The 27,906-nt window shown below is 43.6% G+C and overlaps 1 protein-coding gene and 1 pseudogene across 2 annotated transcripts; one reads left to right on the forward strand and one right to left on the reverse strand.

The window, feature by feature from the left end:
• Positions 1-230: 230 nt before the first annotated feature.
• On the forward strand, positions 231-22,135 carry Gbp6-ps3 (guanylate binding protein 6, pseudogene 3; annotated as a pseudogene). Its single transcript, XR_010057773.1, has 9 exons — positions 231-281; positions 5,445-5,554; positions 5,734-5,936; positions 14,788-15,017; positions 15,795-16,088; positions 18,499-18,705; positions 19,592-19,694; positions 20,036-20,229; positions 21,109-22,135. The product of XR_010057773.1 is annotated as a guanylate binding protein 6, pseudogene 3 (transcript).
• On the reverse strand, positions 16,497-18,216 carry Ube2v1l1 (ubiquitin conjugating enzyme E2 V1 like 1). Its single transcript, XM_003751324.6, has one exon. It carries the CDS (start codon positions 18,212-18,214, stop codon positions 17,759-17,761), a length of 456 nt encoding a protein of 151 aa, XP_003751372.2. The 5' UTR covers positions 18,215-18,216; the 3' UTR covers positions 16,497-17,758.
• Positions 22,136-27,906: the final 5,771 nt, after the last annotated feature.

Raw genomic sequence — 27,906 nt, forward strand, 5'->3', positions numbered from 1 at the left:
GAGAGACAGTTGGAGCGTGCAGATCTGGTACTGATGCCCAGGTGGAGTGATAACGCACAGGGCCCACAAAATGAGAGGGTTGTGTGTGTGTGTGTGTGTGTGTGAGAGAGAGAGAGAGACAGAGAGAGAGAGAGAGAGAGAGAGAGAGAGAGAGAGAGACAGAGAGAGAGAGAGACAGAGAGAGAGAGAGAGTCAGGTGTGGTAATTACTGCCTAGGGGACCTTGCAGAAATGACAGCTAAAAGGGAGACAGCCAGGAGAGGGCGTCTGGTGGACCGAGAGGTAGGGCAGATCCAGCTTACAGGAACTGATAGAAAATGATCCTTTTTAATTTTTAACACCACACATGTTTGTTCCAGGATAACTAATTAAGATGAATTTGTTTTATGTTGGTTTGTTTCTAGTTTCAATAAGTAAAATGAGGGATTTAAAAGAATTTCATTGTTGTGTGTGAGATGTTATATGGTGTGTGTGTGTGTGTGTGTGTGTGTGTGTGTGTGTGTGTGTGTGTTATAATTCCTTCCATCTTCGTGTGGGTTCTAGAAATTGAAACAAGCTGTTGGGCTTGTCTGCTAATTTATCCCCCTCTCCTTCCCCCACCCCCACAGGGTTTCTCTGTTTAGCCCTGGCTGTCCTGGAACTCACTGTGTAGACCAGACTGGCCTTGAACTCACAGAGACTCACTTGCCTCTGCCTCCCAAGTGCCAGGACTAAAGGCGTGCATCACAGCCACTACTGTAACCATCACTACCACCACCCAGTTTGACTCGTCCTTTTAATCCCTTTGTTTAGTTTTAGGCACAGGAGAACTGAGTCTAAACCCTGGAGTTCTCCATTTCAGTGCAGAGAGAGAAGCACTAGTCACACTGTGTGTCTGTTTTTGGCTCACGCCATTTAGTGCACTGCCAAATGTAAAATACATGCTGTTTCCAATGACAACCTTTCAGATGCTGCAATATATTCCACATCGACTTTACACACCTAGGCGCAGGGAAGCATTCATATTCTCAATAGCTTGACTGTTCTGAACAATGGTGCAAGAAACACAGACAAGCCAGGCTCCTGGAGATTGTGTCTACTCCCTTGGATTTGCACTGGCTTGTCTACTGTCCTTTTCCGTGACCAAATATTGGACAAAGAACCACCACCACCACCACCACCACCAGCACCACCACCACCAACACCAACAACAACAACACCACCAATAACAACAAAATAACCTACAGGAGAAAGGGCTGGTGTTGTGTTGTAGGGATGTAGCCTAAAACCATCAATCAAAATTTTTTTCTCCTGGCTACTTAATTCCCAGAAATACATCTGAGACTAATTATTTATTAATAAATACTTGGGCCACAAGGTTCTGCTTGTTCTCCATCTTGCTCTTAATTTATTATCCCTTTTATTCTAATCTGTGTTGTTTAGCTACATGGCTGGTTTTACCTCTCCTTGTCTCTATCCCTCTCCTCAGCATCTCCGGACGAGTCTCCCTTTATTCCAACTTGAGTTCAGCTAAGTGGCTGATTTAAGTAAATCTCCCCAAGAAACACTCTCTCTCTCTCTCTCTCTCTCTCTCTCTCTCTCTCTCTCTCTCTGTGTGTGTGTGTGTGTGTGTGTGTGTGTGTGTGTGCCAGATGCCCCGCCTCCTATTTCCTGCCTCAGCTCATTGGCCACAGGCTTTTTTAATTGACAGGTGATGCTTATAAGAGGTTCTACAATTGCTCAGGAAGGCCAGCAGCAGGAACATGAGGCAGTTGGTCATATCTCTTCTACAACTGTGAAGCAGAGGAACGAAGGACTGTGTTTAGTTCTCCTCCTCCTTTCCCTTCAGCTTGAGACCCAGCCAATGGAATAGCCCCACTCATGTTTAGCATGGGTCTTCTCATGCTACGTCATCTAGACAGCCCCTCATAGAAATGCCAGGAGATTTGATGTGAAATTCCATCAAGTCAGCAATGAGATTAGCTATTAGTTATGCATAGAAATAGGATCTCTGGATCATACAGACTTTTACTTTCATTATTTTAGGAAACGTTCTAATGCACCCCAGTGTGTTTATACCAATTCCTGTTCTGCCCAGAAGCACACAGGGTCTGTTTTTAAACTACCTTCATCAAAACTTGTCATCTACTGTCGTCTTAGTGGCAGCTGCCCTAAGACAGTGATGATGCCTCCAGTTTGACTCCAGTTCCCTGAGGGTCAATGCTCACCATTCTGTTTGTGAACGTATCAACCACTTGTGTGCTTTCATTTTAGAAAGATTGTTCAAGTTCTTCCTCATGTTTATTGGGGGTATTGGATTTGTTTTGCTGTTGGGTTGCATGCTAGCTTTATGTCTTGAATAAACCCTGGAAGACATGTGCTTTGCAAACATTGCTCTCCCATTCTGTTTTGTAATTTTGATTGGTTATTCTGTTTTCCGGCAAGAAGCTTTGAGTTAGGTTCAGCCCTTCTTGTCTAATTTTGATTTTCTCCTAGTTTTTGTGTCACACGTAACAATGCCATTAGCCATATTACTGACTAGAAGCCCAATTTTTCTTCTCAGTGTTTCATGCTTTCTGTTAACTTTATTATGGAACTGAAATTTTATAGATTTTTGTCCAGCGTCTTCTGAAGTGACGCCCTTCTCCAGACATTGGTAACCAGCCCAGTGCTATTTTTTATTGAACTTTTTAAGATTTGTATGTGAGTTGGATCTCACAAATGTGGCATTTGCCTTTGCATGCCTGTTCATTCTATTTTCCTAGATGCATGTGAAACTCATTCACATATTTCCACCACAGGATTTCTTCCTTTCTTATCTGTCCTTCCTTCTTGTCTGCCTTTCCTTCCAGTTTGTCCGTCTGTCTTCCTTTCCCTCCTCTCTTAATATATTTCTTTCTTTCCTTCTTCATTCCTTTCTTTCTCTCTCTCTTTCTTTCTTTCTTTCTTTCTTCATTTTTTCCTTCCTGTCTGTCCTTCCTTCCTATTTGTCTGTCTTCCCTTCCTTCCTATTTCTTTCTCCCCCTTCTCCTCCCTCCTTTCTTCCTTCCTTCCTTCCTTCCTTTCTTCTTTCCTTTCTTCCTTCCTTTCTATGCCTGTGTCATGTATTTTAATCCACATCTGCTCCATGATGAGTCCATGCCTTGGCTGTTGAGTGCTGCAGCTGATCTGTTGGGTGCTCTTCTCACTGCCTTTGCACCTACACACTGCTGTACTTAGTTTCACATCTTGCCTTTTAACTCATCGATTTTAGCTGTCTTGGGTATGGTGTGCATAGGATCTAATTTTTCTTTCTGTATGTGGAAGCATACCCTCTTTCCCCAGCACTGTTTGTTGAAGACACTGTCTTCCTGTCCTGTCTGTCCTTGATACCCTTGGCAAAGATCAGTTGACAGTTGATAAATGTCATTCTATTTTCCTAGATGCATGTTAATTAATGGATTTACATTGAGCCCTCTTATTCTGCCCCATTGGTGTATTTCCTTGTTAATGTTATTATCATACTTTAAGGATACTCATTAATACATGTTAATTGTACAAACGAATGGGATTTGCCATGATATTCCAAGACAGACAGTGTCCACTGACAGCTCCTTTTGCTCTTCTCATAGTATCTATTAATAACACTTTGGAAAAGGTTTTCATATAAACCATACTGTTCTGATGACTATAGCCAGATAATTTGCTTCAAATCAGGATGTGTGTGGCTGTTATTGCTAAAGCTTAACTTTGTTAAACGTGGTGTGTGTTTGAGGGGGCCAGCTGTGGTTCTATGTCCTCCAATTCCTCCTCCTCAGCATGTCCAGACCTGCATACTGGGCTGGAAAAGATCAAGGGAAGTCCAGAATGAGTGGAGTTTTGCAGGATCCTGGTCTGGCTGGGGGCCACGGGGTGGGAAGAGAAGGCCTTCTCCAAGGATCTCAGTGTCATAGCCCCTTCAGGTGAAGGCCTTCTCTGATGATGTTCAGTGAAGCACCTCTTAGGCAATTTTAACTTGTACACACGCCTTTACTAGGGATAGGGGTTAGGCTTGAAAGCATATACTTTATTCATGGCAAACCGGAGGGTATAAATGGACCTTGGAGAGTGAGAAGGATTTTCCAGGGCAAATGAAAACCATTGGCTAGGGTTTTAAAGCTCTGTGAGTACACCATTTGCATGGAGAGGCATACCAGGAATCTCTTGGGTTGGGTTCTAATTGGGGGATGGGGGAGGAAGTTTGTAGGTCTGCCAAGGACTACTTGGCCTCTCCCAGGTAGAAGGTGTGAGGAGTAGGGATCCCCAGACAAGGTCAGAGAAGGGGAAGCCTTGCTAGTAAAGGGAGACCTCCATTTTGCACCAGGATCCAATGATCTTTCTGGTCTTGGTAGACTTCGACCTCAACTAGCAGGCTTTCCCCACAGTTAAAGAGGTTGCTTTGAGATGTGATGTGAATTATAGAATTTTATTTCGAAGAATGCCATTGGCATATCTGTAAGTGCTTTGAAACCATTTGTTAAGGAGCAATCATATTTTTAACATTCAAGTTCCATTAGACTGTGTGTCTAGGTCCCTGCTCAGTGTCTCATTTGAGCCTGTGCAGGTCCTGTGCTTGCTTTCACAGTCTCTGTGAGCTGCTCACTTCTGCTTGCTGGGCCCCAGGTGGACACAAGAGTGGCTCACCGTTCATGTGTCCCTCGGCCATTTGTGTCTCATCGTGTGTACTTCTATCCCAAACTTTACATTTGGGCCATTTATTTTCATTTATTTTCTTGATATTCAGGGTGGTCGTCATTGTTGTTGTTGTCGTCGTCGTCGTCGTCGTCGTCTTCTTCTTCTTCTTCCTCTTCTTCTTCTTCTTCTTCTTCTTCTTCTTCTTCTTCTTCTTCTTCTTCTTCTTCTTCTTCTTCTTCTTCTTCTTCCTCCTCCTCCTCCTCCTCCTCCTCCTCTTCCTCCTCGTCCTCCTCCTGTTCTTCTTCTTCCTTTTCTTCTTCTTCTTCTTCTTTTCTTCTTTTTCTTCTCCCTCCTCCTCCTCCCCCTCCTCCTCCTCCTCCTCCTCCCTTTCTCCTCCTGCTCCTCCTCCTTTAGTTCTGTCTGTATTCTGGATACTAACCATCTATCAGACACATAACTGTTAAAGACATTTTCACAAAGCACTATTTATTAATTATTGTTCTTAGCATTCTGTGTCCTGCTCAGAGTCTTCCTGTGCAAATGAGTTTGTACATTCTCCCACATCCTCACCTATGAAATTCAGGGTGCCTAATCTTACACTGAGGTCCTTGTTTCACTTGAAGTTTTGTTTTGAGAAGGGTGATATATATTCCACTAAGTTTCTCAGGCTGACCTAAAATTCTTTCTCTAACCAGGTATAGGGCTTGGGCTCTTCCTGCTTTGCCCCGCCCCCTCCCTGTGTACCTGGAGTAGCAAGGCCACAGGACCATCCCAAATCCCTTCCTCAGGCTTCTGCCTTCTCATTTCTTGCAGGGTGATCCTAAGAATGACTCGTGGATCTTCGCCCTGGCTGTGCTTCTGAGCAGCACCTTCGTCTACAACAGCCTAAGCACCATCAACCGCCAGGCCCTGGAGCAGCTGCAGTATCCTTCTGGGACCTGAGCCACCATGTTTCATTGAGTGCTCTGGAGTGAATATGGGGTCCCTTCCCTGCCCTGTCATTATGTGGCTTTTGTCGGGGGCAGAGCAGAGTGTTTAGAATGGTTTATTTTAACTAGAGAATCAGGAGAGGTGTGCATTGAAGTTGTTTTCCTTAGCCAAGCACCAGCTATGTTACAGAACTCACTGAGCTGATCAGAGCAAGGTCTTCCCCAAATCCTGATGGAATCAAGAATTCCACAGAATTTGTGAGTTTCTTTCCAGACTTTGTCTGGACTGTTTTAGATTTCATGCTGGAGCTGAAGTTAAATGGGAAAAACATCACAAGTGATGAGTACCTAGAGAATGCCCTGAAATTGATCCCAGGTACAGGGAGGCTGGGGAGGGAGGACTTGGGAGGGAGGACTGGGGAGGTCAAGCTGGGGAGGGCTGTCATCTGCTGTGTGGCTCCTATCCTCTCTGGAGTCCTTTGTATTCCTAATAAAATGGAAGTCTGCAGAAGTGCTGAGAGGTCATTGGCTGATGATGTCTGGGATGTGGTGTTTGATTTCATCTGGGAGGAAAAAAACCTAGAGCACAGCAAAGCTATTCAAGGTGGTGTTCTCTCCAGTTTGTATGCAGCATCTAGAGCCAATGCATCCAAACTTCCCAAGTCCACATGTTTGTATTGTGTTTTTGTGTCTGCCTTCCTTTAAGAAACCATTGCCTTCCTTAACTCTTATTCATGACTTTATAGTATGTAGCTCATCTAAAATATATTTCATGGAGTTACACATCTTTCTCCTTATGGAGGAACATAGGTTTATAATGTTGGCTTGATTACGTTGTCTGCAAAAACATCTGTGACCTATGTGTCTTCTCAGGTTATGCCTTCTCTATAGTCGTCATAGTTTTTCCCCTGAGTCTATTTGTCACATATGTTTACTCATGTGACAGGGTCAGGATCAGTTGCATTAATGCTCAGGAAATCATTTGCATGGGTATTGTGAGTCCGAGTGTGAAGCTGATGGAGCTTTGTGAGTCACACCAGTTCTGAAATGTGCCTCTCATTTTCTGTCTTTGCTTTCTCTAAACATTGGACATGAAGTTGGTAGAGTGCAACCTGGGAAACCAGTGCAGACATTCACCTCGGAGCATTCTGGAGGCCTCCCATCCTTTCCTCTCCTCTCCTCCCCTCTCCTCTCCACTCCTTTCCTACACTCCCCTCTCACCTCCCCTCCCCTCCCTCCTTCCCTCCTTTACCCTCCCCTTTCCCCGCCCTCTCTCCTTCTTTCTGACTTTTTGGAAGACAAGATCTCACAGTGTAGACTTTGCTAGCTTGGAATACCCTATGTAGACCATGGTAGCCTCAAACTGATGGAGATCGTTTTACAATTTTTTTTTTAATATTTTTTTTTTATTAACTTGAGTATTTCTTATATACATTTCGAGTGTTATTCCCTTTCCCGGTTTCCGGGCAAACATCCCCCTCCCCCCTCCCCTTCCTTATGGGTATTCCCCTCCCAACCCTCCCCCCATTGCCGCCCTCCCCCCATAGACTAGTTCACTGTGGGTTCAGTCTTAGCAGGACCCAGGGCTTCCCCTTCCACTGGTGCTCTTACTAGGATATTCATTGCTACCTATGGGGTCAGAGTCCAGGGTCAGTCCATGTATAGTCTTTAGGTAGTGGCTTAGTCCCTGGAAGCTCTGGTTGCTTGGCATTGTTGTACTTTTGGGGTCTCGAGCCCCTTCAAGCTCTTCCAGTTCTTTCTCTGATTCCTTCAATAGGGGACCTATTCTCAGTTCAGTGGTTTGCTGCTGGCATTCGCCTCTATATTTGCTGTATTCTGGCTGTGTCTCTCAGGAGCGATCTACATCCGGCTCCTGTCGGTCTGCACTTCTTTGCTTCATCCATCTTGTCTAATTGGGTGGCTGTATATGTATGGGCCACATGTGGGGCAGGCTCTGAATGGGTGTTCCTTCAGTCTCTGTTTTAATCTTTGCCTCTCCCTTCCCTGCCAAGGGTATTCTTTTTCCTCATTTAAAGAAGGAGTGAAGCATTCACATTTTGATCATCCGTCTTGAGTTTCGTTTGTTCTAGGGATCTAGGGTAATTCAAGCATTTGGGCTAATAGCCACTTATCAATGAGTGCATACCATGTATGTCTTTCTGTGATTGGGTTAGCTCACTCAGGATGATATTTTCCAGTTCCAACCATTTGCCTACGAATTTCATAAACTCGTTGTTTTTGATAGCTGAGTAATATTCCATTGTGTAGATGTACCACATTTTCTGTATCCATTCCTCTGTTGAAGGGCATCTGGGTTCTTTCCAGCTTCTGGCTATTATAAATAAGGCTGCGATGAACATAGTGGAGCACGTGTCTCTTTTATATGTTGAGGCATCTTTTGGGTATATGCCCAAGAGAGGTATAGCTGGATCCTCAGGCAGTTCAATGTCCAATTTTCTGAGGAACCTCCAGACTGATTTCCAGAATGGTTTTACCAGTCTGCAATCCCACCAACAATGGAGGAGTGTTCCTCTTTCTCCACATCCTCGCCAGCATCTGCTGTCACCTGAGTTTTTGATCTTAGCCAATCGCACTGGTGTGAGGTGAAATCTCAGGGTTGTTTTGATTTGCATTTCCCTTATGACTAAAGATGTTGAACATTTCTTTAGGTGTTTCTCAGCCATTCGGCATTCCTCAGCTGTGAATTCTTTGTTTAGCTCTGAACCCCATTTTTTAATAGGGTTATTTGTTTCCCTGCGGTCTAACTTCTTGAGTTCTTTGTATATTTTGGATATAAGGCCTCTATCTGTTGTAGGATTGGTAAAGATCTTTTCCCAATCTGTTGGTTGCCGTTTTGTCCTAACCACAGTGTCCTTTGCCTTACAGAAGCTTTGCAGTTTTATGAGATCCCATTTGTCGATTCTTGATCTTAGAGCATAAGCCATTGGTGTTTTGTTCAGGAAATTTTTTCCAGTGCCCATGTGTTCCAGATGCTTCCCTAGTTTTTCTTCTATTAGTTTGAGTGTGTCTGGTTTGATGTGGAGGTCCTTGATCCACTTGGACTTAAGCTTTGTACAGGGTGATAAGGATGGATCGATCTGCATTCTTCTACATGTTGCCCTCCAGTTGAACCAGCACCATTTGCTGAAAATACTATCTTTTTTCCATTGGATGGTTTTGGCTCCTTTGTCAAAAATCAAGTGACCATAGGTGTGTGGGTTCATTTCTGGGTCTTCAATTCTATTCCATTGGTCTATCTGTCTGTCTCTGTACCAATACCATGCAGTTTTTATCACTATTGCTCTGTAATACTGCTTGAGTTCAGGGATAGTGATTCCCCCTGAAGTCCTTTTATTGTTGAGGATAGCTTTAGCTATCCTGGGTTTTTTGTTATTCCAGATGAATTTGCAAATTGTTCTGTCTAACTCTTTGAAGAATTGGATTGGTATTTTGATGGGGATTGCATTGAATCTGTAGATTGCTTTTGGTAAAATGGCCATTTTTACCATATTAATCCTGCCAATCCATGAGCATGGGAGATCTTTCCATCTTCTGAGGTCTTCTTCAATTTCTTTCCTCAGTGTCTTGAAGTTCTTATTGTACAGATCTTTTACTTGCTTGGTTAAAGTCACACCGAGGTACTTTATATTATTTGGGTCTATTATGAAGGGTGTCGTTTCCCTAATTTCTTTCTCGGCTTGTTTCTCTTTTGTATAGAGGAAGGCAACTGATTTATTTGAGTTAATTTTATACCCAGCCACTTTGCTGAAGTTGTTTATCAGCTTTAGTAGTTCTCTGGTGGAACTTTTGGGATCACTTAAATATACTATCATGTCATCTGCAAATAGTGATATTTTGACCTCTTCTTTTCCGATCTGTATCCCTTTGATCTCCTTTTGTTGTCTGATTGCTCTGGCTAGAACTTCAAGAACTATATTGAATAAGTAGGGAGAGAGTGGGCAGCCTTGTCTAGTCCCTGATTTTAGTGGGATTGCTTCAAGTTTCTCTCCATTTAGTTTAATGTTAGCAACTGGTTTGCTGTATATGGCTTTTACTATGTTTAGGTATGGGCCTTGAATTCCTATTCTTTCCAGGACTTTTATCATGAAGGGGTGTTGAATTTTGTCAAATGCTTTCTCAGCATCTAATGAAATGATCATGTGGTTCTGTTCTTTCAGTTTGTTTATATAATGGATCACGTTGATGGTTTTCCGTATATTAAACCATCCCTGCATGCCTGGGATGAAGCCTACTTGATCATGGTGGATGATTGTTTTGATGTGCTCTTGAATTCGGTTTGCCAGAATTTTATTGAGTATTTTTGCGTCGATATTCATAAGGGAAATTGGTCTGAAGTTCTCTTTCTTTGTTGTGTCTTTGTGTGGTTTAGGTATAAGAGTAATTGTGGCTTCGTAGAAGGAATTCGGTAGGGCTCCATCTGTTTCAATTTTGTGGAATAGTTTGGATAATATTGGTATGAGGTCTTCTATGAAGGTTTGATAGAATTCTGCACTAAACCCGTCTGGACCTGGGCTCTTTTTGGTTGGGAGACCTTTAATGACTGCTTCTATTTCCTTAGGAGTTATGGGGTTGTTTAACTGGTTTATCTGTTCCTGATTTAACTTCGATACCTGGTATCTGTCTAGGAAATTGTCCATTTCCTGAAGATTTTCAAATTTTGTTGAATATAGGTTTTTATAGTAAGATCTGATGATTTTTTGAATTTCCTCCGAATCTGTAGTTATGTCTCCCTTTTCATTTCTGATTTTGTTAATTTGGACACACTCTCTGTGTCCTCTCGTTAGTCTGGCTAAGGGTTTATCTATCTTGTTGATTTTCTCAAAGAACCAACTTTTGGTTCTGTTGATTCTTTCTATGGTCCTTTTTGTTTCTACTTGGTTGATTTCAGCTCTGAGTTTGATTATTTCCTGCCTTCTACTCCTCCTGGGTGTATTTGCTTCTTTTTGTTCTAGAGCTTTTAGGTGTGCTGTCAAGCTGCTGACATATGCTCTTTCCTGTTTCTTTCTGCAGGCACTCAGCGCTATGAGTTTTCCTCTTAGCACAGCTTTCATTGTGTCCCATAAGTTTGAGTATGTTGTATCTTCATTTTCATTAAATTCTAAAAAGTTTTTAATTTCTTTCTTTATTTCTTCCTTGACCACGTTATCATTGAGTAGAGCATTGTTCAATTTCCACGTATATGTGTGCATTCTTCCCTTATTGTTATTGAAGACCAGTTTTAGGCCGTGGTGGTCCGATAGCACGCATGGGATTATTTCTATCTTTCTGTACCTGTTGAGGCCCGTTTTTTGACCAATTATATGGTCAATTTTGGAGAAAGTACCATGAGGAGCTGAGAAGAAGGTATATCCTTTTGCTTTAGGATAGAATGTTCTATAAATATCCGTTAAGTCCATTTGGCTCATGAATTCTCTTAGTCTGTCTACATCACTGTTTAATTTCTGTTTCCATGATCTGTCCATTGATGAGAGTGGGGTGTTGAAATCTCCCACTATTATTGTGTGAGGTGCAATGTGTGTTTTGAGCTTTAGTAAGGTTTCTTTTACATATGTAGGTGCCCTTGTATTTGGGGCATAGATATTTAGGATTGAGAGTTCATCTTGGTTGATTTTTCCTTTGATGAATATGAAGTGTCCTTCCTTATCTTTTTTGATGACTTTTAGTTGGAAATTGATTTTATTTGATATTAGAATGGCTACTCCAGCTTGCTTCTTCTGACCATTTGCTTGGAAAGTTGTTTTCCAGCCTTTCACTCTGAGGTAGTGTCTGTCTTTGTCTCTGAGGTGTGTTTCCTGTAGGCAGCAGAATGCAGGGTCCTCGTTGCGTATCCAGTTTGTTAATCTATGTCTTTTTATTGGGGAGTTGAGGCCATTGATATTGAGAGATATTAAGGAATAGTGATTATTGCTTCCCGTTATATTCATATTTGATGTGAGGTTATGTTTGTGTGCTTTCATTCTCTTTGTTTTGTTGCCAAGACGATTAGTTTCTTGCTTCTTCTAGGGTATAGCTTGCCTCCTTATGTTGGGCTTTACCATTTATTATCCTTTGTAGTGCTGGATTTGTAGAAAGATATTGTGTAAATTTGGTTTTGTCATGGAATATCTTGGTTTCTCCATCAATGTTAATTGAGAGTTTTGCTGGATACAGTAATCTGGGCTGGCATTTGTGTTCTCTTAGGGTCTGTATAACATCAGTCCAGGATCTTCTGGCCTTCATAGTTTCTGGCGAGAAGTCTGGTGTGATTCTGATAGGTCTCCCTTTATATGTTACTTGACCTTTTTCCTTTACTGCTTTTAATATTCTTTCTTTATTTTGTGCGTTTGGTGTTTTGACAATTATGTGACGGGAGGTGTTTCTTTTCTGGTCCAATCTATTTGGAGTTCTGTAGGCTTCCTGTATGTCTATGGGTATCTCTTTTTTTAGGTTAGGGAAGTTTTCTTCTATGATTTTGTTGAAGATATTTACTGGTCCTTTGAGCTGGGAGTCTTCACTCTCTTCTATACCTATTATCCTTAGGTTTGATCTTCTCATTGAGTCCTGGATTTCCTGTATGTTTTGGACCAGTAGCTTTTTCCGCTTTACATTATCTTTGACAGTTGAGTCAATGATTTCTATGGAATCTTCTGCTCCTGAGATTCTCTCTTCCATCTCTTGTATTCTGTTGGTGAAGCTTGTATCTACAGCTCCTTGTCTCTTCTTTTGGTTTTCTATATCCAGGGTTGTTTCCATGTGTTCTTTCTTGATTGCTTCTATTTCCATTTTTAATTCCTTCAACTGTTTGATTGTGTTTTCCTGGAATTCTTTCAGGGATTTTTGCGATTCCTCTCTGTAGGCTTCTACTTGTTTATTAATGTTTTCCTGTGCTTCCCTAAGTGTGTTCAGGTCTTTCCTGAAGTCCTCCAGCATCATGATCAAATATGATTTTGAAACTAGATCTTGCTTTTCTGGTGTGTTTGGATATTCCATGTTTGTTTTGGTGGGAGAATTGGGCTCCGATGATGGCATGTAGTCTTGGTTTCTGTTGCTTGGGTTCCTGCGCTTGCCTCTCGCCATCAGATTATCTCTAGTGTTACTTTGTTCTGCTATTTCTGACAGTGGCTAGACTGTCCTATAAGCCTGTGTGTCAGGAGTGCTGTATACCTGTTTTCCTCTCTTTCAGTCAGTTATGGGGACAGAGTGTTCTGCTTTCGGGCGTGTAGTTTTTCCTCTCTACAGGTCTTCAGCTGTTCCTGTGGGCCTGTGTCTTGAGTTCACCAGGCAGCTTTCTTGCAGCAGAAAATTTGGTCTTACCTGTGGTCCCGAGGCTCAGGTTTGCTCGTGGGGTGCTGTTCAGGGGCTCTCTGCAGCGGCAGCAACCAGGAAGACCTGTGCCTCCCCTTCGGGGAGCTTCAGTGCACCAGGGTTCCAGATGGTCTTTGGCTTTTTCCTCTGGCGTCCGAGATGTGTGTGCAGGGAGCAGTCTCTTCTGGTTTCCCAGGCCTGTCTGCCTCTCTGAAGGTTTAGCTCTCCCTCCCACGGGATTTGGGTGCAGAGAACTGTTTATCCGGTCTGTTTCCTTCAGGGTCCGGCGATGTCTGTGGCAGGGGTCCTGCCGCTCCTGGGCCCTCCCCCACGGGAGCCCAGAGGCCTTATACAGTTTCCTCTTGGGCCAGGGATGTGGGCAGGGGTGAGCAGTGTTGGTGGTCTCTTCCGCTCTGCAGCCTCAGGAGTGCCCACCTGACCAGGCGGTTGGGTCTCTCTCTCACCGGGTCTGGGAGCAGAGAGCTGCTGCGGGCCGGGATCCGCGGGTGTGGGACTTCCGGTAAACACAGAACGTGCCCGGTTCTAGAGAAATTCTGCTTCCGTGTGTCCCAAGCTCACCAGGCAGCTTTCTTGCAGCAGAAAATTTGGTCTTACCTGTGGTCCCGAGGCTCAAGTTCGCTCGTGGGGTGCTGCCCAGGGGCTCTCTGCAGCGGCAGCAACCAGGAAGCCGTTTTACAATTTTTAATGAGAAGGTTACCAGCACTGTGTATGATTTTTCACAAAACACTTCCGTGTTGAACTTGAACTTTGTAACTGGACACTGTAGAAGACATATAGGTAATAAGGCAATGGTTACTCAGTGTAACAGACGATACGGCTATCACCTCACATTGCTAACTTTCTTGAACAGCTAAAATTGATTCAGGAAAAATCCCCAAGATATTGGCCTGGGAGGTGACATAAATCAGTCAGCCAAGTATGATGACTGGAGGTGGGATTTCTAGGACTACCTCAGTGCTGGGTGGGTATGATAGTCTCTCTTCAATCCAGTGTACAGTCTGAGGACACAATAAAGCTCTGGAGCATGCTGGGTAGCCAGACTAGCTGTAGAGGAATGTTCCACTTCACCTGAGAGATCCTTCACTAATAAAGTGGATAGTGAAGTGGTCCCTTTTCACCATGCACCCACACACAAGCAAACATGGATACATACACAACACACACATACATACATAGCACATTCATAGCATGCACCCACACACAAGCACATGCATACATACACAATACACCCATGCATAGCACACACATAAATAACATGCACCCACATACAAGCAAACATCCATATGTACACAAGACACACAGTACATACATATAGAACTTCATGACGTTCTATCTTAATGTTCCTTATTCGTTAGCTCTCTAGACTTGAGTATCCTGTGTGTGTCCATAGCCCTTCCTTCCCTCCTCACTTTTACTTTCTACGAGTATATATTTGACTTTTGCAAAAATTAGTTGTTTAGCCTCAAAGTAGTTCTCCTTCAGTAACCATGGCATTGATCTTAGATTTGCCAATGTTGCTATTTCTAATACTTGATTACCCTTTCTTTGTAGCTTTTGGTGGGGGTCCCACAACTCTTTTTCTATAAAAAGTGATTAGGCTAAAAATCACCTTTAGCCTCCTGTTGTTCAGTCAACAGGATTCACAGCTACAGTATGCTTGATGCCATGTTCATTCATGTCTGTGGATTTCAGCCATATGCTTCTCCACTGAATAACTCCCAAAACAGTTCATCAGACTTCTACCAAGTACAAACTTGGTGCCCTTTTGACATGCAAAGAAGTGTTGCATGGTACGGTGAAGAGTCCTGTAAGTGCAGAACATTTTCCATTGGCCAGGGCCTCCTTCAGCTGTCCTCTGAGCTAAGAAGACTCCTGTTGTGTTGTGTTTCCTCTGACACTAGGCAACAGTCCCAGAATCCAAGCATCCAATTTGCCCAGGGAATTGCATCAGACAATTCTTTCCTAACCGGAAGTGTTTTGTCTTTGACCGGCCAACACATGACAAAGAACTCTTACAAAAACTTGAGACCATCTCAGAAGACCAGCTGGATCCTAACTTCTGGGAAGGAACAAAGGCTTTTGTTTCTTACATCTTCCCTTATGCCAAGATGAAGACCCTCAGAGAGGGAATCGTGAGTTTTTGGTTTTTGTTTTTAAATCACATTTCTCTGTAGAGTAGTTATGTTGAACTTATTATCATGCACTTTTTTAAAAATTATATATACAATGGTACTATGCATGTGTCCCTACTCTAACTTTTTAAATTTTATAACTGTAGATTAGAAATCCTTCTTTAAAAATGCAGACCACGTCATTAGTATCCATGACTGCAACATACCTGCATAAAACTATCAACTGATAGTAAAATCAACAGTGTAAAGGTACTTAATGTATTATAGAATTAGTGTTTCAACCCCTAAAGGCGATGCCTTCTCTTTTCATGGGGGATGTTCTGCACGTTAGTTACATTTTGGAATCACAATGTGGAAGGCAATTTGGAAATTTAAATTGTTCCAACATAAATGCTAGTATTTAAACAAACCTACACTTTTTAGAATTAGCGTTATGCCTTTCCTTGTTAGGTCATGCATTTATTTCCCTTCAAAGTTTTAAATGAAAAATTATACTTTCATAGACAGTTGAATTTATTAGGTGAGATGGATATTAATTTTTTTAACATTCTGAACTAGAAAACCAAAGAAATAAATTGACAACAGGAAGAAGAAACTGATTGTTTGCTGAAGGAGTTTGTGTGTGTGTGTGTGTGTGTGTGTGTGTGTGTGTGTCTGTGTGTCTGTGTGTCTGTGTGTGTGTGTGTTATACTGCATGTGTAGCTATGAAAGATTTAGAAATATAGTCTTAAAATCTTGAATCCTATTCACTAATAACCACTTATTTATCCCTTAAAACTCCTGGATCACCAAGGACTGGGGACTCTGGTGACAACCTACGTGGATGCCATCAACAGTGGAACAGTACCTTGTCTGGATGATGCGGTGACAATCTGGCCCAGCATGAGAACTCAGTAGTTGTGCAGAAGGCAGTGGACCACTACAGTGAGCAGATGGCCCAGAGCCTGAGGCTCCCCACAGACATGCTCCAGGAGCTGCTGGATGAGCACACAGCTTGTGAGAAGGAAGCCATCTCTGTCTTCATCGAGCACTCCTTCAAGGATGAGAATCAGCTGTTCCTGAAGCTGGTGGTAATCTGCTTGTCATTAACTGTCAAGACTCTACCCCTCCAGACTGTAGTGTTGATGAGCCTTCACTGGCCATAGGTGCATTTATCATTCAAAGATATGTGCTTTAGCGTACCATGATGGATATAGTTATGAAAGAGTGAATGACCCCTTCCCAACATTTCAGGTGCTTTTAATCTAGAGATTTCTAACAAATGGAATAGGGAGTGTATAGTGTCCTAAATCCTTTACCCAGTTAATGTTTGTAGATTGCGGTCCTGCCCAGGACATCTACAGTGCATCTTTGAACTTGCTATATTCTTCTGTTCCTAAGACACTGTTTCTCACCGAAGTCTCGCTACAACCCACCATTTTTCTAGTGTTCCTTGCTACATCATTGTGTTCTTTTTTTTTTTTTTTTTTTTTTTGCAACACAACGAATTGCCTTTATTTCAGTATGCATCCACATTTCAACATTTAGTGGTCCTGAACAGAGTGGGGAGCGTGGCAATGAGCCAGGAGCCAGGCCCACCGATCTGCAAAAATCTGCGAACGTGGTGACACAGAGCTCCTCTGGGTCCCTGCCGAGGGTCTGAGGAACAACACTGAAACCCGAGTCTGCAGGGTCAGGGCTTCCTGCTCCAGCTGTCAGGCTCCACACCAGACCCGATGGGTGGTCAGGGTGACTGAGAGCCCTGTTCAAACCTCTTCAATGTGTAAAAGCAAAGCAATTATGGGAAAAGGAACCAACTCAGAACCATGTGCACCGAGGACTCTCCGCATGGCCTTTCTCTAGGCATATATCCAAGGACCCTGAGCGCTGGCCCGTCTGAGTCGCCCGGTGACTGCTCTGTTCACCTCTAGACCTGAGCTCAAAGCTCAAGGGCTGATGGTGGTGGCAGGGCCGAGGACCCGGCGCTCCCTTCCCAGGCTGGTGGCAGGTGAACGAGTGTGGTCCGGAGCTAAGTGAGGGAGGCCAGGCTCTTCCAACCTCATCTGGTGGCTTCTGGCCACAGCAAGTGTTGGGTGGTGACGGGCAACAAGGGACTCGAGGAGGGGAAAGCAGCACCCCTTGATAAAGGTGGGGAGACGGGAAGCCCTGAATTCCTCACCCACGGCCAATTTCAGAGGGAAGGGAGATTACAATCTAAGCTTTGGCCAAGGGTGGGAGTGGAGGAGTGGGGACCATGGCTTGGATGGGGCAATCACTTAAGACTTAAGAAAGCAGGGGTGCAGCCAAAGCGCCCCAAGCCCAGCGGTGGTCAGTCCCACGGCTGCTACCTGAAGCCTCCCCATCTATTCTAAGGGCCACCACACAGCTATGGCGGAGGGCAGGGCGGGCAAAGGCAGACCCAGGCCGAGTGCCAGCAGCAGGTGATTGTGTGAGACGTGTCTGTTCACAGTTGCGTTAGCTGTGCCCACCGCTCCCAAAGGAAACCGATTTCAACACACCTTCTTGATCCCAGAAGTTCAACCAGGCAGACAGCGGTTACACTCGACAGATGATGTTACACAGCACAACTTAGGATTTTCAAATGGACAAGAAGTTAGTATCAGAGCAGTGTCTCAGGATGAAGTCTGAGTGGGGCTTCCTCTCCAGTACTTTGAGGTCTACAGATGGATCTAGAAAAATTCACTACTGTGGAAAATGAAGACTTGGGTTGGATGGGGAAGGGAGGCCGGGGCCTTGGTGACTAATTGCTGTAACACTGTCCTTCTGGTGGCTGTGGCAGCTTCATGTTCTCTTTTGACATCATCAAGCGCCTCAGTTCCTGCAGGATGACTTTGATGCTGTGGGAATTCTGCCACTTTGCCAGCACTGCTGTGGCTCGTGGATCCACCACTCCATTGGAACTGCTCACGCCACTCATATTGACTCTTGTTACAAATCTCACAGACGGGGGTGCTTCTGGATACTTAGGCCCACACTCTATCTTAAGGCTGTATATTCGGTTTTCATAAATTGTTCGTGGAGGCCCAATTATCATGCCTGTCCATCTTGTGAGCGTCATGTCCTCGTCGTCCTCCAGACCCCAGCTAACTGTGCCGTCGCCTACTCCTTTCTGGCCTTCTTCCAGCTCTTCCAACAGTCGGAAATTTCGAGGGACTTTTACTCCCGAGCCTGTGGTGGCTGCCATCTTGCGTCCCATCATTGTGTTCTTAAACATGGAATTCCAGGATGTGACACCCACAAGGAAAGGGAGAGAGTAGGATGCAGCCCCACCTCTTACAGAAGGCCTTAAGGACCAGGAACCTCAAGAACATTTAGTGTGATCTTCCACGGCCTCTTTAGCATCCAGATTCAGGTCCTAGCACTTCACACTCCCTCGCGGTCTCATTATGTGCTTTCTCTTGGGAAATAGGTTGGCTCTTCCAGGATGTTTCTTAGAATTTTATCCCTTCTATTCCTTCAACTGTGTCACTTCCCTTGTAGAAATTAATAGGTGAGAAGAAAGGGCTTTTTGTGTTGAAGAATGAAGAAGCATCGGATAAATACTGCCGGGAAGAGCTGGAACGACTTTCAAAGGATTTTATGGAAAATATCTCGACATTTTCTGTTCCTGGGGGACACAGGCTCTACGTGGACATGAGGGAGAAGATTGAACGTGACTACTGGCAGGTGCCCAGGAAAGGGGTGAAGGTGAGGAGCAGGGAACCAGTAATGGGATGAAAGTGAGGAACAGGGGGCACAGGAATAGGGTGAGGGTGAGGAGCGGGGAACACTGGAATGTGGTGATGGTGAGGAGCACGGAGCATGGAAGCTTAGCTCAGAGGGAAGGGCATGCCATAGAGCATAGACACACAGCATTGCTTAAGAGGAACAAGAAAACACGAGGCTAACCTGGAGCCTTTAGCTTTATGTTGGTGTTGGTGACCATAACCAGGGCTTTGCAAGGCAAGGCAATTGCTTTACCTTCAAACTCCTTTACCAGAGCCACGCTTGGTACAAAAGAGCTGCCATTCAGTCCAGATTCTTAGAAATATTCATATAACACACTCTGAGGGATAACTGTAAGTCTGTCAGGATGGTCTGCCTGTGGAGTAGTAAGTGTAATAACACAGCTAAAACATTACTCTGTTAACTGCCAGTGATGCCATTGTAAGTACTGCCTTTAGACCATTCTTTAGTTATTTAAATGCTCTGAGCAATACCCCCACCCCATACTCCGAGGACAGTCACACATTGGTAACAGGAGGCCCCGGTCAGCTAAAATGCCTTGCCTGTGAATACATCCAGCGGCTCCCATCGTGCAGTATTTTACACTGGGAAGGAATCTCTGAAGGCATCCTATGTTGCAGCATGCACAACTGCACAGGACTGGCTACATCAGAGAGGAGGCAGGTGTCTCTAGAGAGGTTACTGGAGGAAGCCACACAGCAGGAAGTATCCAGTGCCACTAAGGAGCCTGGCATTCTGCAGGCTTCACCATAGCACTTAACAATGAGGCACAGCTAGGACTCTCTTGAGTCTCTTGGGTACTCTCTCAGGATTTATCAGGGTTCTTTGCTCCCTCTTGCATCTGCAGGCAAGTGAAGTCTTCCAGAGCTCTCTGAAGTCACAGGTCATCATTGAGAATTCAATCCTGCAGGCAGATACAGCCCTCACTGCAGGGGAGAAGGCCATTGCAGGTACAGGAACATGTATATGTATGTCTCTAGTCTCTTAGGAGAGGTCCGATTCCTACTCTGGCTTCCTGATAGATGCCATAGTAAACTCATGCAAAGGTCAGCAGCTTGCTGTCTCTCTGTGGATGCCCACTCCGGAAGCCACAGTCTATTCTGGCTGTGTTTCAGGCAAATGGGCAGGGTCTCCTCCATTATCCTCAGAAACATGCTCTCCTTGGTGTGGACCAGGGTGGAGTCTGGTTTCCTATGCTCCCTTTCAGATGTGAATTGCTCTCTGGGATTTGGAATGTTGACATTTTACTGGACCCTTCTCTTTCTTCTCTCCCTGTATCTCCCTGGGACAGAGGAACGTACCCAGAGGGAGGCAGCCGAGAAGGAGCAGGAGCTGCTAAGACAGAAGCAGAGGGAGCAGCAACAGTTAATGGAGGCTCAAGAGAAAAGTAACAAGGAAAACCTAGAGCAACTGAGAGAGAAGCTGGTGCAGGAGAGAAAGCAGCTCATCGAAGAACATAACATGATGTTGGAGAAGCAACTGAAGGTGGGACTCCTCATCCCCCTGGTGGTTCTTGTACCCCAGGTAGTGGGAGAAGATTGGCAACCAGGTCATGGAGAAACACCGTGATAACATATTATTGCTAAGGAGTCCCCTTTCTTATGTGTTATTTTCCATGTAGTCTTTGAACTTTGCTCCTTACATAGACTCCGGATACATCCGGTTTCCTGTTTCTCCTTCATGGTTTTAATGATTACAGTGGTTTGGCTTAGAGATTTGGGATATTTAAAAATGATCTTATGAGGGTTCACTAAACAGATTCCCCGAGCGGGCAGTGTAATAATAATGCCAGCAACTGGTCTGGGCTGTCAGATCATCAGGCACCTGACTGTTCCCCACAGTCCCACCCGCCCCACCCCAACCTCCCCAGGATGATGTATGCTGATATTAAACTGAAGGAAACGTCCAGTCTGAAAGGCACAGTGAACCGGCAGCTTCTGCAGGTTCTGTGGCTGTCCCCAGGGTAGGCAGTGTGCTTGAAGAAGCACATGTCATTGGATTCCCATTGTCCATCTGCAAGTGAAATGGTAATCAGCTTCTTAATCATCCAATGATCGCCATCATCTCCATGATATAGTTGTCTTTGTAGATTGAGCCCTGTGCAATCAGGCCAGTGGCATTTTTGTGTAAGCACGTCTTCACAACCCTGCTAGCATCGCAGCCATAACAAACATGGTGGGTGAAGATTAGTAAAGTTTCAACCCTGCTTCCTCACAATGTGTAGGTCTAACTCTGCTGCATCTTCATGGTAAGGGAAAGTTTTCAGGACTATGCTAAGGACGGCTTGCTAAAGTTTTGAAACTCTTAAGTTATACAGTGTTGGGACTTGCAATGTTTACTTCTCTGTCATGTTCACTGTTTTAGGATCAAAAGGCTTACCTTGAGGAAGGATTTAAGAAGAAAGCTGAGGAAATGAGTGGCGAGATCCAGCGACTAAGCTATCATATCAAGTATATGAAGCAAAACAGTGGTTCCATCGTGGACCATATCTTAAGAGGATTTGCTTCAGTGATTTTTGCTCCCATTTTACTTGTTGAGGAGGCTGTAAGAGGCATTGCTTCATTATTTAAATAGGATTGACTCTTCTTTTGAAGAAATGATAGACTGATATACACTTTGTTCTATTTTAAAGCTGTCTGTTTTCCATTTTCACTCAGTGATGTTTAAACGTAAAAAGTGCTGATTGGAGGACATCTGTGCCCCACACACACGAGATAGAACACAATCAAACATGTCTGCACAGACAATGCTTGCCTTTAGAGAGCACACATTTATTTTTTAAACCATTCTTGTGGAAGCTATGCAATTAGTCATTACATGCGATTACTGTTGGCTAGTTTGACTGGATATAGAATCAGCTAGGTGACAAGGTTTTCCCCACTCCTATGAGGACCATGTAGCCTGATTAGCTTGTGGGGGGTTGTCTCAGGTTAGTATGGTAGGGAAGCCATCCTAAGTGTGAGCAGCACCGTTCCTGTGGACTGAAGACACAGTAGAAAGAGGAAAGCAAACTGGCCCTACTACTTGTGGCTTCCTGACTGTGGATGTCATGTAAACAGCCAGCCTTGATTTCTGTCCGAATGCATTCTCCACCCTTGGCAGAATGTACCATCGTGATACATGGACCACAACAAACCCTTTATGAAGTTGCTTTTGTGAGGGTATTTTAATCACAGCCAAGAGGAAAAGCCGTTGATATCCTAACAGTGATAAGCCTGGAAACTAAGTACTTAAACATTGCTGAGTCAGATTGCTAATGGATTTCAATATGACTTGATCCTGGGGTACTATATAGTCAAGAAACAATGTCAGTCAAGCAATCTGTATAATGATCTAAACTGAGCTTTAAAAGTAAGGATGTCTTTAAAAATAAAGTCAAAATACCATACAACCATGTGATTATTATTACAAATGCTACTGTCCCGTGCTAACATATAAGAACACAAATGAAGTGCCTTATGGAAGATTAATGAAAAGCCTGATCTACCAGCTTCATCTAGAGAGAACAAGCTGGAGTCAAAAGTAGAAGGGTGCATGTGTTCAATGATGTACTTAGCCTTTCATGTTTCATGAAGAATGCTGGGAAAGTGTTTTTACATTTAGGAGAGGGACAATGAGTTAAAAATCACCACTGCAAGATGATGTTTCTACTTCTAGGAATGGCAGCAACTGCTAGTGAAAGGAAAATTATAAGAATTTAAGGTTTAAAAATATGAAATTAAAAGAGTAAGCTCCAAAAGCCACAGACTCAGGGCTAAGCCCTGCCACCAGGAATAGCAGGCCATAAAGATAAAGAAAAAGAATGCAAAAACCAGCTCAGGCTATCCAGGACTGACCCATAAACCATCCAAAGACATCCCCCCAGCTTACTCAGAGTCATACTTTAACCAGATGTCCTCCAGACCCTGATAAGCCCCTACTTGTGCTTTTCAGCCATTGTGTCCTGCAGAGAGCATTCCAGGAAACCGGACAGCCCAAGCCTAACCAGAGGTGTTTCAAATACAGATGCTTCATCAATTCTGACAAACTTTAAAAATAATGAGGACCTGAAGACCCAACCGTTCTCCTGATTTAGTTGCTCTGTTCCAGGAACCAGGGGGCCATAAAACCTTTTGGTCCCCTTATCTCCTGGAGCCATAAAACAATCCTGCAATTTGTGCTGCATTCCCCTTTGACATCCCCCCCCCCCATCCCCTGGTGCTCACAGCCTCTGCCTTTAAATACTCTTTCTTCCAGCCTCTCGGGGTCGACACCTCTGTCTCCGGCGTGGGATATGTGTCAGCCTGTAGATCTCTGCAATAGGTCTCTGTAATAAACCTCACCTTTGCTTATTACATCCAAAATAGTCTCTCTGTGTCTGGGGTCCGCGATTTCCCAAGACTTGAGTAAGGATCTCTCTGCGTGGGATCTTTCACTAGAAGGTACCCAAGACCAAGACTTGAGTCCCAGGGAACATAACATTTGAATCTTAACGATGTTTTCCTTTGTGGCTTTGCTTTCTTGAAAGTAATTTAAAAAATACAACTTATGTAAACCAATATATCGAAATATTATTCCCATAGGCAGTCAAAACAATTTATGTGTGTCATTTTTACATCATATTTATTTGTTTGCAAACTAAACAGGGAAACTGTATTAAAAGAAATGATAGTGTAGAGTGTAAGAGAATCTGTGGGGCAAATGGGAGGTGGACAGCCATAGATGGCTCAGTGGTCAAGAGTGGATCATGCTCATCTAGAAAAACTCGGTTCACAACATCCACACGAGGCAGGTAACATAAGGACCCTTATTAGTGCCTTCATGAACACAATGTATTTAGACTATCCCCACTCCAGGCTCCTCGAAGACATCCTCAGATTATCCTCTGATCTTCATGTCTTCTTCTCCTCCTCCCCCCCTTTCTCATTCTTCTTCCTCTGAATAAATTAATGCTGGCCTCATGTCCCTGGGAATTAGATACCATCTACCAGACCATGGGCAATTTGTCATGACGCATACCCCCATAGAAACATAGTCTCCCTCTCCCAGTGGCCAGATATCAACTGTCAGTAGTTCCTCAGCTAAGGTTGGAATCTCGTGAGCTCATTGCCACTTCATGCAGATATTGACTGACTTGATAGTGTATATATCTTATGACGACAACCATACCCTCTGTCATAGCCCCTTCCTATCCAGAAGATATTATTTTAGAACAATATGATTTGATTTTTAAAAAACTTTTGTTATTTCAAAATTAAAGTGTAGACATTCCTATGATTTCTGGAATCTTGGAGATGCTTACTTCCTCTCTCTTAATGCCTTGTAAGATGTCATGTTCAAAAGAATGAACTGTATAAAGGAGAGATCTTGGCGCTCTTTCTTTTTTTCTTTTCTTTTTCTTTTTAGGAGCTGGGTACCGAACCCAGGGCCTTGCGCTTGCTAGGCAAGCGCTCTACCACTGAGCTAAATCCCCAGCCTTGGCGCTCTTTCATCGGGAGCCATTTTGTTCGCTTCTGTGAAAGCCTGCCTGCCGGGCACACTCAAGGTAGGTCAGGGTATACTGGCAGATTTGCTGGCCTGCTGATTCATGGAATGATAAGAGGAAATGGACTTGAGGCTCAAGGCAAGGGGCTGAATGTTCTCTTAATCTTGGTGGAAGGAAGAAGGAGGTCTCTGGATGGGAAAAGATATCCTGTGTATACATCAACCATGTTTTCTGTTACCTTGTGACTTTGTTTCCCATGGTACTGTGGGATATAAAAAGACTAAGAAAAATAAACTCAAGGCTGATGTAGTATTGCCCCATAGTCTTCCCAATTCTAATTCTTGTCTCTGAGTCTTCTTTCTGTCTTTTCTATAATCAACCCCACTTCCCCTTCAGAGGCTGCTCAACTTTGTGCTAGTGGGACAGGCGTACTCTAGTGACTTTGTTGAGGTGGCCCAGGAACATTCAGAAACAGAAAAGAAAGATTGACCAAATTGTCTCGCGCGACCTCTCGCCAGCAAGAATACGCGGGAACACATGAATCCTTCTGTAGCCAAAATGCTTATTCTTTATTAATAATAGAGAGGGCGGCCCTGGGGTGCCAGCATGGCGCGGCTTATATACACCCTAGTGCGGCGCATCCACACCTGATTGGTTGCTTACCCATGATCTCATTAGGCACGCCCCGGAGTGGGCAAAGACCTGGCACGAAGGCACTCTTGCACATGTGCACACAGTTAACTTCCTGAAAGGAAGTCGGCTGGTGCGGCGGAGGCCAGCGCCATCTTGTGGTGGCGAATGTTATAGCGGCCCTCTACATCTCGCCTTATTATTTTATTTATAACAATAAATTATTGTCTAGGCTGGTCTAGGTCTCTGTAGTTACGTCCATCTGCTGTGGCCCCTGTCTTAGGTCATTCCTCTATGTCACAGCCTTATCTGTCGAAGCGTAACCCTATCGCCACCGGGCCCCGTGTACTGTGCATGAAGAAAGTTGCCCGTCTCTGGATACCACAGTGCTGTGTGACAGTAACTGTTAACGACCTAGGGCGAACTCTAAAAAGAGGCCAGCCAGAAAATGAGTTAGTGGGGAAATCATGATCACCCTATCGCGTGTAATGAGGAAACCTCAGCGATGTGGAAGGGCTGATCAAAGAATCATTGAGTCTCTCTCATCCCAGCGTAATGGATCCACAGATCCATGGGGTGCAAGAGCAGAGAACTCAGATACCGACTAATTCTTGACCATAGATAACCAAATTCCAGGGGAGGTCCCTTGTTCAATGGCCACAAGTGCTTGAGTGATAACGGCCTTGTCACGTTTCTGTTGAGATCTGAGTTTGCAACCCAACCATAGCATGAACACTAATCCACAGTATAGGGCTGCACCAAACAGAGCCACTCCCGATAAGTAGTGGGCACCTCATTTGGTCCTCTTCAGCTGTTACCACCAAGGGCTGTAGTCAAGCCGCTCCTATAATAAAATTTAGAATGCCCAATTGTTAGCAACTACTCCAGAAAGTTCACCCACTGTGCTTGTCTAACAATAGATTGGGGGAGGATAACTCTAGACACTGCAGACACAATGTCTGCAGCAGTAATGGCTGCTACAATAGCAGCGAAAGTATCAAGGTCTTTTCCAGGACAGTTCAGGATCAGTCATTTTTCTCTGGAACAAGCAGCAGACAATGGAACCATTTCTGAGATCTGTACAACCAGGGCAGAGTTTCCCAGTCCACAGCAGCTTTACGCAGGTGGCATTCCTGTGAAGCTACAGTCTGTAAAATGACAACACCAGTTAAGGCAGCAAGAGTCACCAGGGAAATGAGGGGGCAGCAATGGCTGGAGTCCAGTCTTCTCCAGCAAGCAGCAGTGCACAGAGGGTCAGAGAGCAGGCCATAGTGGGACGGGACACACGCAGCGGTAACACTGACTACAGCAACGGCAAAATCTCTGTGATGACAAAAGATGAGGGGGAATCTTCCATCTTCCTCTCAGGGCAGAGGAATGACTCCAGGGACCTGAACCAGGAGAGCTGAATCTTCATGCTCCCAGGATCAGCAAGTCTTACCCGCCACTCAGGCAGCTGGCACACTCTTGTAGCATCCTGTAGAAAAAACACAAAAGATTCCCTCTTGCCCATATAAAATATCTGAACAGGATCATGTCAATACGTGGATCTTTCTATTTCACCTAGGCAGAAGTATGCCTAGGTGTAGGGTGCCATAAACTTTGCATCCAAATTTTAAAATTGAAATAAAAGGAGCATTATTTAGCATAACTCCCCCTTTTTATTTATTAAGATATAGTAAAGATATTATTTATTAAGGTAAGTCCTCGAGGATTAAATTGAGGACACTGAGCACTTGTATTTATAAATTGACTTGTATACCAAATTATTGTCTCCAGCATTATTGTTTTGGATATATAAAGAATGAGATTTTTTGACTAATTGTTCCTATGTAAGGCCTATAATCTGTCTGGTATCAATGCCCTCCCTTGTTAAGGAGCCCAGGCAATCCAGTTTGAGTTCTTAAATGGTCTATTAAGGAACAGTACTTAGTGCTCTTAACCACTAAGCCATTTCTCTAGCACCTCACAAACTTTATTTACCTAAACGTAAGCATTAATTAGAAATGTCAAATCCTGTAAATATTATCCAATTTCAGTCTTACTAGAAATCCCTGAGCTGGCAGGGTGAGGCTGAGAATTTAAAGTAAGCAAATGGAGTCTTCTTCTTTTCATATCAACTCTATTACCATTTTCAAAGTTAGGTATGAGCCTAAGGTTTAATTTAGTTGTCTGAGCCAGAGCACTGAAAGGACAGTGAGTTGTCAGACATTCACACTGAAATCACTCATTGATCTATGTAGAAAACCTGTCTCTAATAAAGCATTAAGTAATTGAAATCAATTGTAAACTACAAGCCACACATTGGCTATCAGTATATGAATTGAAAGCTTGATTTTTTTAACATTTTAAAAACAGTGGCTAAAGCATGGAATTTAATAAACTGTGTTGAAGCAATAGAAACTCAAGAGAATAAACAAGTGATCTAATCATACATGTAGCCTTTTCATTAGATGAACCACCTATAAATACAGTAAGTGCATTTCCTATGGGTTGTATGCACAAATATACAGGAAGTACAAAAACATGTAAAAAGTAAAATTATCAATTTTGCCTGAAAAATTTGTATATGTAATGGGCCAAATATCAGTATTTTGTAATAACCAATTAACTGTTGTTTGGAATAAGATATGTTTTACCAGGTTTCTTTTTAAAATACTTCCATGACTCTAGTCTACAATTCTGTATTAACACAGCTGAAGCTTTATCTCCAATGAGGATAACAAACAAAGACCTAAGTCCTCAGGTAAGGTGAGGTACTTAGCCAATTAACATATCCTTAGTAGCTTAAAATTAGTTTTAAATATTCTTTTCTGGAGTAGTGTAACAGCTACTCCCCAAATATTAAAGCTCATTTTGAGAGCAGAAGTTTGTAGTAAAAATTTCCATATACACTGAAAGATTCAAGGTTCTAACTTCCTACATCGAAGAAGCAACAAAATTACATAATATAAGGCTGTTGGCCATTCCTAATGATATCACTTTATGGGCTCTTTAAAATTATAAGCAAGCTCACAAAATGAAAACTCAGTATCAATCCTCTAAATCTATCTTGAAATGGCAGTTGG

The sequence above is a fragment of the Rattus norvegicus genome, chromosome 14 (assembly GCF_036323735.1).
Source record: "Rattus norvegicus strain BN/NHsdMcwi chromosome 14, GRCr8, whole genome shotgun sequence".
Taxonomy (NCBI): domain Eukaryota; kingdom Metazoa; phylum Chordata; class Mammalia; order Rodentia; family Muridae; genus Rattus; species Rattus norvegicus.

Bases quoted from the DNA above. Each gene is read 5' to 3' on its own strand.
- Ube2v1l1 (XM_003751324.6), bottom strand. From the start codon at position 18,214: ATGGGACGCAAGATGGCAGCCACCACAGGCTCGGGAGTAAAAGTCCCT.